Source organism: Microcaecilia unicolor, chromosome 2 (assembly GCF_901765095.1).
Source record: "Microcaecilia unicolor chromosome 2, aMicUni1.1, whole genome shotgun sequence".
In the NCBI taxonomy this organism is placed as follows: domain Eukaryota; kingdom Metazoa; phylum Chordata; class Amphibia; order Gymnophiona; family Siphonopidae; genus Microcaecilia; species Microcaecilia unicolor.
The window spans coordinates 154,351,028-154,365,445 of NC_044032.1; the positions used below are offsets into that span (position 1 = coordinate 154,351,028).

Here is a 14,418-nt window from a genome sequence, read left to right on the forward strand (position 1 = left end):
AGCGGCATTTACAGGTCTGCAACTGTAAGGTGGCAGCAGGCGTCAGAGAGCCCTTATGGTTGTTCTCCACCCGTCTCAGCTCATGTAAAACAGCAGCAAGGGTGCGAGTCCTACATTTTTTCAGATAAGAGCCACACTGTATAAATTTGCCCCTTACCACTGCCTTAAGAGCGTCCTATATTATAAACGTCAGATACTCCTGAAGGGCTTCCGTGACAGATTGCGCAAAGCATGTATGCCCCAAGACAGCGGATTCATCCTCCACGGGGTAGGGCCCGGTGTACCAAGTTCAGATCCTTGTAATGACATCCACAAGGGCGCATGATCAGAGAGAGCAATAGGGTCAATAATGCAACTAGTGAGCTTATGGAAAAGCTGAGGTGAACATAAGAAATAGTCAATCTGGGAATAGGAATTAACTCCCGCTGCAAAACATGTGTAATTTCTAACACCGGGGTTCTGCTGCCTCCACACATCCACTAGAGAGTATGACTGTAATAACTGCTGAAACCCCACATTACCGGGACCCTTACTCAAATAGGGCAGGCCTGCCCATCCAGAGCGATTCCAAGTGTCAGATGCCACCAAATTGAGATCTCCCCCAAGGAGTACGGGCAGCGTCGTCCATATAGATACCCTTTCCAATAATGTACGTAAGAAATCCAGCTGTTTATGGTTGGGGACATAGGCACACACCAAGCAGCGTTTGAAAGTGCCCACCGCCACTTCCAATGCCACTCCCCGCCCAGAATCATCCTTCCAAGAGCACAGGACCCTACCTTTAAACTTCTTATGTAGCATAATGAGCACCCCAGCACTGTTGGTGGCCCCAAATGAATGAAAAATTGTCCCCTACCCAGGGCGCCCGCAAGTGTCCACTATTCCAGACCACCAGGTGGACTCTCCTGTATGAAAAAATACCAGATGCCATGTTACTCAATTCCCTCAGAACTCTCTTCCTCTTATGTACTCCCTCTGTATGAATCTAACATCATAAGATGTCAAGGTAAACAGAACCTCCCCCATGTAAAACAAAAACAGCTGGAACTTATAGAAATAGAGGAGTCCTAGAGGAGAATTAGGGATACAAGTCATAGATAGTGCAGAGGAACATGAGAGGGTTACAAAATAAATGACAAACAGCAACATACAATAGTAAAATGCACTAGCTGGGTCAACAGAGTCAAGACGCAAATAAGGACAGCCAACATCTTGGGAGCCCTCACTACTGGAGTGAATAATCAGTTTCTCCGACCTGCCCAAGATATAGCCACCCGGGTTAACCAGCCAAGGAAGCAATATTGAATCACTCTCTCTGGTTGGCGTGTTGGGTCACGGATCATACCACTTAAGGCTAGAGGAAGGTCAGAAACAAAGGCAAACTCCAAATAACGAGATGGAGGCACTGAGGTGTTGTAAAAAAAAAGGATTTATTTGTTACATTTGTATCCCATATTTCCCACCTATTTGCAGGCTCAATGTGGCTTACATAGTACCGGAGAGCTGTTTGCAGACTCCGGAGTAAACAATACAAGGTGATGTTGTGGAAGGATAAGGTTCATGTTGTAGGACCACATAAAGGTATCGTACAGTGGAAGAGTTGTCTGATGGCCATTACGAATTTTAGTGTTGTGTCACTGAGATCAGGCGTTATATTGGGTTGGTAGGGTATGCCTTTTAAACAGGTGGGTCTTGAGTGATTTTTCTGAAGTGTGAGTAGTCGTATATGGTTTTCAAGTCTTTTGGTAGTGCGTTCCATAATTGTGTGCTGATGTATGAAAAACTAGATGCGTAAGTTGATTTGTATTTGAGTCCTTTGCAGCTTGGGTAGTGGAGATTTAGGTACATTCGTGTTGATTCGGATGTGTTCTTGTTAGTAGGTTGATCAAGCCTGTCATGTATCCCGGTGCTTCACCGTAGATAATTTTGTGAACCATAGTGCAGATTTGAAGGTGACGCTTCTTTGATTGGAAGCCAGTGTAGTTTTTCATGGAGGGGTTTTGTGCTTTCAAATCTTGTTTTTCTGAAGATGAGCCTTGCTGCCGTGTTTTCAGCGGTCTGAAGTTTCTTTAGGATTTGCTCTTTGCATCCCGAATAAATTCCATTGCAATAATCTGCATGGCTTAGTACCATTGATTGTATCAGGTTACTGAACGTTTCCCCTCGAGAAGAATTGTCTCACGCGTTTGAGTTTCCACATTGAGTAGAACATTTTCTTTGTTGTGACATAAGCCTCAAATATGTTGCAAGGGAAGTGCCTCCCGGCCTGTCAGAAGAGGAAAAAAAAAAAAAAAGAGATTTTTATATTTATCCCATCCTTCACCACATGGTAGGAGCAAGGGAAGAGAAGGGCAAAACTAGCACAAAAATAAAAGAGGAAATGGGTCAGTATTTCACCATGCTCCACTCCTATATGAAATGAGATTCTCTAACCACATCCAAGCTAAACCTTGTGCTGGAGTACTGGAATCCCATCCAGAGCCCAACAGCATTTAAGCCATACAAAATATCACCCATCTGTAATCCCAAACACCAGGTTAGTCAAGTCAGTTTACAGATGACTGGGGATCAGAACTGGCAAAGGCATTTATCACTTTTTCCACAATTAATGCATTTTGCTGCTGCAGCTTGCTTCAAGATGACAAGGCGGGCTCTGTCCGCGTCGGATCCCTTCGCTGAGCGTGGGGAAATGGAGGATTATCCGGGAAGTGTAAAGTTAAGAATTTCTCAGCCTCCACCGGATCCTTAGAGAGAAGTTTTTTGCCTTTCCATTGAATGGTGCCTAATACACACCTACCTCTTTCGACCACAATATCACCTGTATTTGTTATCAACCGAATTGGCAAACGCCATTACTGTACTATGTAAGCCACATTGAGCCTGCAAATAGGTGGGAAAATGTGGGGTACAATGTAACAAATAAATAAAATGCTTGGTCTGGCCGGATAACGCATGGCCATTGGTATGCCATGCTGGAATAAACGCTGTTTGACGTCTTTGTAGGCCATATGTTTCCGATCTACCTCTGGGCTAAAGTCAGGGAAGAGCAAGACGCAATGGTTTTGCCACGCCAGGGACCTTTGCTTTCTAGCCCAGGACATCAACAGTTCCTTATGGCGGAAATTAAAGACCTTCACCAAGATGGGGTGGGGAGAGCTCTTGGGGTTGCACTGAACCGGTTGCGTAGGCACTCTGTGAGCCCGCTCTATTGTTAAATTTGCCGGAAATGCCTTGGCAGAGAAAACTTCTCAGAGGGTAGTTTCCATAAAATCTGCATATTAGTAGACTCACATCCTTCTGGTATGCCAATAATACGGATGTCAAAACGACAACTTCTATTTTCTAAATTGTCTAGTTGGTGCAACAAGAATGCAATAGTTGCATCATGAGAATCTGTATCACTCGTAAGTCTGTGAAAATCATCTTCCAGGGTACTCACTCGGTTCTCCACATGGTCTAGCTGGCCTGCCAACGCATGCAACTCTGTCCATACATAAAGCAATGTCCTTTTATATGTCTGTGAGTTGGGCGGCTAACTGAGCATTGCCTTCCTTAATCGCCATCAGCACAGGATCCATAGAGGAGGTACCAGAACCTCTCTCAGTCCCATCCAGTGATGTGTTCAAATTAGCTGAGGGAGGCAATGCCGAGCCTGATGGCGAGGCGCTACCTTGTTGGGAAAGGCACTGCAGAATGGTGGGCTGTCTGGTGTCTTTCAGCGTTTTCACCCTGACGCTGGGCTGTTTAGATGATTTTTTAGGATTAGCTCTTGGGGGTATATTTCTCCGATATTAATATGATGTATTTGAAGCAAACAAATTATTGCGATAGATGGATAGGGAGTCATCGGTAGTAAATCGGGAGCTCTTCCCGCTTGTGTCTTCACTCTTCGTCAGCCATCACATGACCCCTGTCCTGTGCTTTTTTTGCTGCTACCAGACACTGGGCAGAAGATTTCAGCGTAATGTCGACAAAGAGACCTAGATAATTTTTTTGCATGCTGACCCCTAAGGTGGACCCTAGTATCAGGTAACTATGATTTGCACTATTCTTCCCAATGTGCATCACTTTACATTTGTCCACATTAAATTTCATCTGCCATTTGGATGCCCAGTCTTCCTGCAATTTTCACAATCCGTATGTTTTGACAACTTGTTTTGTGTCACCTGCAAATTTAATCAACTCACTTGTGGTTCCAACTTCCAGATCACTTATAAATATGTAAATAGCACCGGTCCCACTACAGATCCCTACGGCACTCAACTATTCACCCGCCTCCATTGAGAAAAATGGCCATTAACCCCCACCCTCTGTTTTCTGTCCAATAACCAATTCCTAATCCACAAAAGGACATTGACTCCTATCCCATGACTTTTAAATTTTCTCAGGAGTCTTTCATAAGGAATTTTGTCAAAAGCTTTCTGAAAATCCAGATACGCTACATCAACCAGCTCACCTTTATCCACATGTTTATTTATGCCTTCAAAGAAATTAAGCAAATTGGTGAGGCAAGACTTCCCTTGGATGAACATATGCTGACTCGGTCCCATTAAACCATGTTTGTCTATGTTTTCAGTAATGTTATTCTTTATAATAGTTTCCACAATTTTACCTGGCACTGATGTAATTCCTAGGATCAACCTTGGAGCCCTTTTTTTAAAATTGGCATTACATTGGCCACCCTCCAATCTTCATGTACTATGGATGATTTTAACAACAGGTTACAGATCACTAACAAAAGATCAGCAATTTCATATTTTAGTTCTTTCAGTACCCTGGGGTGTATGCCATCTGGTTCAGGTGATTTATCACTCTAACTCGTCAATTTGGCTCAGTATGTCTTTCAAGTTCACCAAGATTTCTTTCAGTCCCTCTGCATTGTCACCCTTGAAGACCATTTCTGATACAGGTAGATCTCTTACATCTTCTTCTACAAATGAATGAAGCAAAGAATTCATTCAATCTCTCTGCTATGGTCTTGTCCTCACTGAGTGCCCCTTTATGATCTAACAGTTCCACAGATTCCCTCGTAGGCTTTCTGCTTCAGATATACCTGAAAAAGGTATTACTATGAGTTTCTGTCTCCATGGCAAGTTTTTCCTCATAATCTTTTTTTTTTTAGCTTTATCAGTGCTTTTCATCTAGTTTGACACTGGTTATGTTGCTTCTTATTTGCATTATTTGGATCCTTTTTCCATTCTTTGAAGGATGCTCTTTTGGCTCTTATAGCATCTTTCACTTCACCTTTTAACTACACTGGCTGCCGTTTGCTCTTCTTTCCACGTTTGTTAATATGTGGAATACATCTAGTCTAGTTTAGTGAAATAATCTCTGATCCTTTTTAACTTCCAAAGAATCTTAAAAATTTTAGCTATTACAGCTGACACTTATAAGTACATAAGTATTGCCATACTGGGACAGACCGAAGGTCCATCAAGCCCAGCATCCTGTTTCTAACAGTGGCCAACCCAGGTCACAAGTACCTGGCAAGATCCCAAACATTACAATACATTTTATGCTACTTATTCTAGAAATAAGCAGTGGATTTTCCCGAAGTCCATTTTAATAATTGTCTATGGACTTTTCCTTTAGGAAGAAAATCCAAACCGTTTTTTAAACCCCGCTAACCTTTTACCACATTCTCTGGCAACAAATTCCAGAGTTTAATTACAGGTTGATTTTCAAAAGACAAATGCTGATCGAAGATTATTCCTAAGATTTTTAACTGGGTTTCAAACGGATATATAATTGGTTGATTTTGAAATTAGGTTAAGAAATTTGACAATGTGAACTAGTAATTACCAAACATTTTGTTTCGTTTCTATTCAATTTAAGTTTGAAGGTCATAGCCCATATTTCCATCATGTCTAAAACATTTTTGACTATCATTTTAGAAGAAACATATATAGTAACATCAACGTATATGAAAGGGGTAAATCCCAACATAGTTAATTTCCTTCCCAATGGGGCCATAATGACATTGAACAGAACTGGGGAGATGGAAGAGCCCTGGGGCACTCCACATTCCCATGTCCATGGGTTCAAAATTACATTATTCATCTTGATCTAGTATGATCTATTTTTTAAGAAACCCCTGAACCATGTGTACACAGCACCACTAATCCAAAAAATGATCTAGTAAGCTCATTAATATGGTGTGATCCACTACATCGAATGCACTGGACATATCAAATTGTAAAAGCAACATTTTTTGCCCCTTGCTAATTACACTTCTAAATCTTGTTACAAGTGTAGCTAAAACAGTTTTGGTGGTGTTAAATTGTGGTCTAAAAGTCAGATTGGGATTCATGCAGAATTGTTGTTGAGCTACCACCAAACTTTCCATGGTCTTGGTCAATAGCCGAATTGAAGCAACTGGTCTACAGTTAGAAAATGCTATTTAATCAGTCAATGGCTGTTTCTTTTCTTTTTTTTAATTGGGTTTATTAGAGAAATTACACAGCGTAAACAAACGCATCAACATTATTAGCATCAAAATAATAGAGATAAAACACTCTAAAAGTCCCTAAACTTACATCCCTTCTCTAGATACCCTACCCCCTCCCTCAACCCATCCCTCGATTTCCCCCCATCCCTAATCAAGAATCAAGCACTAGAGAGTTCCAAGTAACATAGGAATCCTATACACGGTGATATGCCAAAATGTGTCCATTGCGCAGGGCAGTCAGTTTAGACATCAGATGTACATAGTCCAATTTGCGCAATACTACACTACGCCCAGGTATGGTAGGCTGTTTCCACGCTGCCACCAAAAACAGTTTACTAGCCACAAACACCTGAGTGACTAATTGATGGGTAGGAGACTTCATTCCTTGTGGCTTAACATCAGTGCTTTTTTTGTAGAAAAAAAGGTGCTGGTACTCATTATGGGCGGGGTCACATGTGGCCCCACCCCTTTTATAACCACACCCACATTAGCCATACCCCTTATACCAGCCATGGCGCATATAAATAGACATCCTTGAAAATATTATACTAGTATAGGACAAAAAAATAACGTGATTTTTTTTCATTATAAATAATTTCTGTAAGCTGTTACAGTTCCAGTATACCCAGTGCAAAATAAGACAGCAGATGTAAATTCTCAAATTGGACATATTCCAAACACTAAAATGAAAATAAAATGATTTTTTCTACCTTTGTTGCTGGTGACTTTGTTTTTCTATCCATATTGGTCCGAGTCTCTGTTTCTGCTGCTCTCCATCTGTTCTCTTAACTCCGTTTCCAGGGCTTCCTTTCCATTTATTTCTTTACTTTCCTCCTTTCTTCTTCATTTCTTGCCCTACATCCATAAGAAAAAGCTGTGTCCTCCTCCGTGGAATTGACTGGAGGAGGTATAATGTGGATCTAGCTTTTGCCTATTTTCTCCATCCATGTGCAGTTTTTCTCCTCTCTTCCCTTTCCCTCATCTTCATCAATGTGCAGTTTTTCTCCTCTCTTCCCTTTCCCTCATCTCCATCCATGTGCATCTTCTTTTTTCTTTCCTCTCCTCCATCCATGTCCAGCACTTCGCCTCTCTCATTCCCTCCATCTATGTCCAGCATTTCTCCTCTCTCTTCCCTCCCCTGTATCCATATAAAGCAATAATTCTCTCTCCCCTCGCCTCCATCCAAGACCAGCATTTCTCCTCTCTCCCCGCCAACTCCTCCATCCATCCATGTCCAGCAATTCTCCCCTATCCATCCATTTCTAGCATTTTTCCTCTCTCCCCGCCCTCCCATCCATGTGCATCTCCTTCCTGTCTTCCCTCCCCTCCATCCATGTCCAGCATGTCTCTTCTCTCCTCTGCCCTCCCCTTCCATGTCCAGTGATTCTCCTCTCTTCCCTTATCTCCCCTCTCATCCATGTCCAACAATTCTCCTCTCTCCCCTTCCCTCCCCTTCCACCCAAGTCCAGCGAATCTCTCTTCTCTGACCTACCCTCACATCCATGTCCAGCATGTCTCCTCTCTCCCCTGCCCTCCCCTCTCATCCATGTGCAAAGATTCTCCTCTGGCCCATCCTCCCCTCCCATCCATGTCCAACGATTCTCCTCTCTTCCCTGCCCTTCATGTCCAGTGAATCTCTCTTTGCTGACCTCCCCTCCCCTCCATGTCCAGTATGTCTCCTCTGCCCTCCCCTCTCATCCATGTCCAGTAATTCTCTCTTCCCTGCCCTCCTCTCCCCTCCATGTCCAGCATGTCTCCTCTCCCCCCTGCCCTCCCCTCCATGTCCAGCAATTCTCTCTCCCCTGCCCTCCCCCCTCCATGTCCATTATGTCTCCTCTCTCCCCTGCCCTCCTCTCATCCATGTCCAGCGATTCTCCTCTCTCCCCAGCCCTCCCCTCCATGTCCAGAAATTCTCCTCTCTCCCCTGCCCTCCCCTCCATGTCCAGCAATTCTCTTTCCCCTCCCCTCCATATCCAGCAATTCTCTCTCCCCTCCATGTCCAGCAATTCTCTCTCCCTCCATGTCCAGCATGTCGCCTCCCTCCCCTGCCCTCCCCAAGTCGCGGCGAACCGGAAGTGAAGGCAGCGCAGCAGTGCTCACTGAGGCAGGCATGCAGACAGGTTCATCCCCTCTCACGTTGCTTCCCTCTTAGCGCTTCCCGCCTTCGAGGGCAGGACGCACTGAGAGGGAAGCGACGCGAGAGGAGACAAACCTGCCTGCGTGCCTGCCTCAGTGAGCACTGCTGTGCTGCCTTCACTTCCGTTTTGCCGCGACTTGGAGAGGGGAGGGCAGGGGAGGGAGGCGACATGCTGGACATGGAGGGGAGAGGAGGGCAGGGAAGAGAGGAGAATCGCGACTTCGGGTAAAAGATTTTGGAGCGCGGGAGCAGGAACGGAAGGGAGCGGGCAAGTTAGCCGGACCTCAGGAAAAAGGTGCCAGTACGCCGTACCGGCGCATACCGGCACAAAAAAGCACTGTATGTATCCCTCATTGATAAGTCTCTGACTCTAAAGTTTAGCAATTTCATTACAGCAAAATGCATTTTCACATATCACAAACTCTTCCTACTCAAGGCAAGGAGAATGTTTTATATAAAAACAAACATAAAAAAAAAAAACAATCAGATTTCCACTTACCAGCTCTGTCAACACTATGTCAGCTAAACTTCCTCTTTGAACCTACTGTTGGAACCATCAGCCAATGAAATGGCTTTTAGCTGTAGCTATCCCAGGTTACCTGATAATTATGCACACATCATTGCAGTCATGCCCTCCTCTCGTTGTACATGCTCAGAAAAAATGTTTTTTGAACCATTTACAGATTTTAACAATTATACTATTTATTTTTTTATTTCTCCCCAGTCTCACTTGCACACCTCCCTCCAAACCTGTTCTCTTTAATTTGAATGTTGTTCAAGCTCACCCTGAATGAGGAGTTCTTCCCACACCAAAGACATATATAGCAATCTTTCAAGCAACTTCAGCAGAGCATGCCTGCCTCAGTGAACACTGCTGTGCTGCCTTCACTTCCGGTTTGCCGTGACTTGGACAGAGGAGGAAAGGGGAGAGAGGAGAATCACATCTTCGGGTGAAAGATTTTGCAAATGAGCGGACCTCAGGAAAAAGGTGCCGGTATGCTGTACCGTCATGTACCGGCACAAAAAAAGCACTGCTTAACATGCAGAAGACAATGGTCAATCTTCATGGGATAGGAAGTCTTAGTTAAGCTCAAAACAAATTTCAAAACCTTAGTCCAGAATATTTGAGCTTGGGGACAAGTCCACCAAATATGACACACATATCACCCACTAACCCACACTTAAGCCAGCACAGAGCAGAATTCAGATGAAATATTTTGGCCAATCACTGAGGAGTATAATACCAGCTATAAAGTATCTTATAGCCAGTTTCTACTAATGCATTAGATACTGATACTTTAAATAAAGATTTAAACACCTTCTCCCACTGCAAATAATTATATGACACACCCAGTATTTTCTCCCATTTTAATAGATAATACATAATAGGTTTCTGATAGGAGAGGAGAGCTTTATATAATCTAGATACTCCCCCCCCCCCCCACCCATCATAGCACACTCTAGAGAGGTCTCAGCTACACTTAACTCCCCCTTTGCCCTTCTAAGTATAAAATCTTGAAGTTGATGGAATTGAAATACCTGGCAAGTGGGGATTCCATACTCCATACTCTTCCCTTAAACCCTCAAATGAAATCAACTTGTCAGTGGCTGTTTCTGACTGGTTAAATAGCACTAACTAGTCTGCTCCAGGGGCGTATCTGCGTGGGGCCTCAGGGGCCTGGGCCCCCGCAGATTTTGCCCTGGCCCCCCCTACCGCCATCAACCCTCCCCCGTGCCCGTTCTTACTTTTGCTGGCGGGGGACCCCAACCCCCGCCAGCCGAGGTCTGCTTCCACCTGCCGCTGCCTTCAAAACTTCTTCTTCAGCCGGCGGGGGACCCCAAACCCCCGCCAGCCGCCCCGCGCTGTTTAAAATTCATCTTCGGCCTCCGTGGCCGTGCTGCTGGGATAGGCGGCGCTGTTGAAATCCACTTCGGAGTCTGACGTCGTTGTACGTTGTACGTGCTGCGACGTCAGACTCCGAAGTGGATTTCAACAGCGCCGCCTATCCCAGCAGCACGGCCACGGAGGCCGAAGATGAATTTTAAACAGCGCGGGGCGGCTGGCGGGGGTTTGGGGTCCCCCGCCGGCTGAAGAAGAAGGTTTGAAGGCAGCGGCAGGTGGAAGCAGACCTCGGCTGGCGGGGGTTGGGGTCCCCCGCCAGCAAAAGTAAGAACGGCAGCGGGGGAGGGTTGGCGGCGGGAGGGGGGTGGAGAGACTAAGTCATTGGTGGCGGTGGGGGCTCGGCGGCGGGGGGGGCGGCGGGGGGGGGGGGCGCTAAAATGTGCCCCCTCCCTCTGGCTCTGGCCCCCCCTACCGCCGGAGTCCAGATACGCCCCTGGTCTGCTCAACCATGCCATTTACTATCCCCTCCTCTCCCCTAAAGATCCTATGTACTTGTCCCAAGCTTGCCTGAATTCAGATACAGTCTTCATCTCCACACCTTCATTGGGAGGCCATTCAACAAATTCACCACCTTTCCATGAAGGAGGATTTCCTCAGGTTACTCTTGAGTCTGCCCACTTTCACCTTCATCCTATGCCCCCTCGCCCCAGAGCTTCAATTGAAAGAGACTTGCTTTCTGTGTGTATATATGCCATGTAGGTATTTAAACTTCTCTATCATATTTCCCCTTTCCTACCTTTCTTCCAAAGTATGCATATTAAGATCTTTGTCTCTATACTACTGACCATTTTAGTTGCCACCCTCTGGACCCACTCCTGTTTATATCAGACAACTGAGCATGGAAAGGGTGCTAGCATCAGTGGCTCAGTAATGCTGCTGCTGCTGCCAAGCTTGGTAAAAGAGAGTTCTGGCTGACTTCAGAGGAGGTCTTTGGCTGGTAAAACTTGTGGATCCTTACCAGCTAAAATACTTATATTTTAAGTTGGGAGGTGCGGGGGGGGGGGGGGGGGGGGGGGGGGGGGGGGTTGCAGAGAAAAATTTGTGCCTACCCACTTTGGGCTCAAGCCTACCCAAAATTGGCTGTCTGACTATGCCACAGGTGTGTATAAGCACATCAAAAAGAAAACCCATACACAATTATGTCATCAAAGAAACAGAAGGGAAAGGACAGTAAGATAAATCAGAAGAAATTACTAAAAAAAAAAAATGGGTCAGGGTAGTCCAAACTTGTCAGTCTAGGGAACGTAGTCAGTGGGGCAAGCTAGATGGAACAGCCAGGTTTTAATGGAGCTTTTACATTTCTTTATTGATGGTTCAACACAGATATCCTCCACGTAGTTCCAGAGAATGGGTGCAACACAACAAAAAGATGAGTTCCTCAAAGAGGCAAGAGTTAATTTACCAAGGGAAGGAACAACTAATTGGTTAGCAGTTGAAGAGTACAGAAAGTAAGATGGCCAATAGGGAATCAGCAATGAGAAAAGAGAGGTAGTCCCATATGGAGCACTTTATGAGTAATGAGCAAAATTTTAAACTGAACTCGAAACAATGTGTAACCAGTAAAAGGAACATAAAATCATCACATTTCTAAGCAGTGTAAATCAGCTTGACTTCAGTGTTTTGTATCAGCTGTAATTACGTCAAAAAGAAGAGAGGCATATCCATAAGGAAAGCACTGCAATAATTAAGTTAAGAATGTGTGTGTGAATTAGGGTTTTTTAAGCATGATATTCCAGAAAAGGTTTTAAGAACCTAATTTTCTGAAGGGCTATAAATGACTTTTGAACTATTTGGGGAAACGTGGTTTAAATGCAATACAATTATTTATCACAACAACTAAGGGTAGATATTAATCTCTAATACGTATTATAAAAGATTGAGAGTGTGAAAAGAATTGTCCTTCTGTTCTTCCTATATTAAGCACAAGTTTATGGTCTGCTAACCGAATAGCAATATTTTCTAGTCTACATTCCAGCTCTAGCTGAAAATCACTGTCCTAGGTATGGCCAAGAGTTGTATGTCATCTCTGTACAAATAAACATGTAATTTCAATGACTGTATAAAGGTTGCTAATGGAGTAATAAATACATTATATGAGGTAGGGGACCAGATGGATCCTTGGGGGACCATGCAAGATGAAGTGTATGATTGGGACAATGTGGTAGTCAATTCTACTTCGAAAGTACATGCTGAAAAATAAGAACACAGACAGTTTAACTCTATTCTCCTCACTCTAGTCTCCCTCAGGCAGATTATTAAATAGTCATGGTCAATCAAATCAAAAGTGGACCTAAGGTCCAATAATATCAGCATCATATCCCCTCCACTATCAAGGTAATAAACAATATAATTGATCAAGAAATAAGTGCAGTCTCGGTATTATGCCCTTACTGGAAACCTTATTGGTTTGGATGAAAAGTGGTTTTTGAGGTCCAATGTCTGAGCAGTTGCGAGACAACACCTTTCTCACATAGTTTAGCCAAAATGGCAGATTGGGGACAGGACAGCAATTGAAGCAGATATTAAAGATCTAAACCCAGTTTTTTTCAAACAGAGCCACATAATTGATTGCTTCCATAACTATGGAACACCACGCTGTGAAAGACAAAAATTTATTACCTCATAAGCACAGATGAAAGCATTTGAAGCACATTGTTTTGATAACCAGACATGGGTACTACCATATAAAGAGTATAATGGGCATACTGAAGTAAGAAGTGTATGGAAACTTACAGAAGTCAAAGGAGGAAAGGTACCAAAGAACTGCAAATGTGAGCCTAAAGACTTGAAGGGGAGAAAGAGGAAAAGGAGAGAAAGAACATGACACGGGGAGAGGAATCTCTTAATTAAACTCATCTGGAGTAAACTTAATTTATGGAGTCCTAGAACAATGTAGCTGCTCCATCACTAAGAAAAGTGATAAGATACCACGAGAATTTGGTTTGATGCTGTCATTGGACGAGAGATGGAAACAAGAGGTAATCTATCCAAGATTAAGAAAGAGGCTTCACAAGCGTAAATGAGAAAGTAGAAAAGCCAAGCATGAAGGAAAGATCAAGTGCATGTCTAGGGCCCGGATGAACTACCATCAGGAATAAAAACTCCTTTTCTCAACTAGTTGAAGCTGAATTATCATGAATATTAAAATCACTGAAGACAAATAGCCTAAAGAAACAGGCAGCAATGTCAGCAACATTAGAAACAAGCTTTTCCTAATCAGATGATTGTTACAGATGGAGGGCAGTAGACTAGCAAAATGGAACATAGGCTCACATGTACTTAAATGTACCAAACCTGGATAAGTCAGGTCCACAGACAAAAATTTGACTGGCAAGGTCCTATGATAGAACAGATTAACACCTTCACCATGCCTTGATAGCCAGATTTTAAAAAGAAAACAGTCACATGCTGGAGCAGTTTGGATCAAATAAGTCTTTTCTCCTGGTTTCAGACAGGTTTAACAGATACCTAGGGTGCAACATTGCTGGTCAATAATCAAATCCTGGAGTAAGGACATTACCTTCAAAACTTCATGTGGTATAACCTTCAGAATTTTTGAAATGACAACAATAAACACAATTTAAAATTTATATAGTTTTTTCTTGCAAACACTCAGAATTATTGTTTTGAGTACGGGCATACCTTCTGTGTTAAATTGAGATCAGGATCCATTTTGATCATTTCCCAGCTTCCATAACCATACTCGTAGATTCCTATTAAAAGATTAGCATCATCCTCCTTGCCCCAGTCTATATCAAAGTGAGCTGCCCTAGTGTGGCAAGGGATGGTATACCTAATAAAAGAAAAATATCAAAGTCAAATAAGTTGTGTCATATCAAAACACAACATATTTACAAAACTTATATAAGTACATAAGTATTGCTATACTGGGACAGTGGCCAATCCAGGTTAAAAGTACCTGGCAAGATC

The 14,418-nt window shown here is 43.5% G+C and overlaps 1 protein-coding gene across 1 annotated transcript in view; it reads right to left on the bottom strand.

Moving 5' to 3' along the window:
* CHD1 (chromodomain helicase DNA binding protein 1) overlaps nucleotides 1–14,418 on the bottom strand; it is a 560,349-nt gene that overhangs the window by 137,735 nt on the left and 408,196 nt on the right. The window contains 1 exon segment of the mRNA XM_030193417.1: nucleotides 14,131–14,281. Within this exon segment, the coding sequence (XP_030049277.1) occupies nucleotides 14,131–14,281 (151 nt within the window).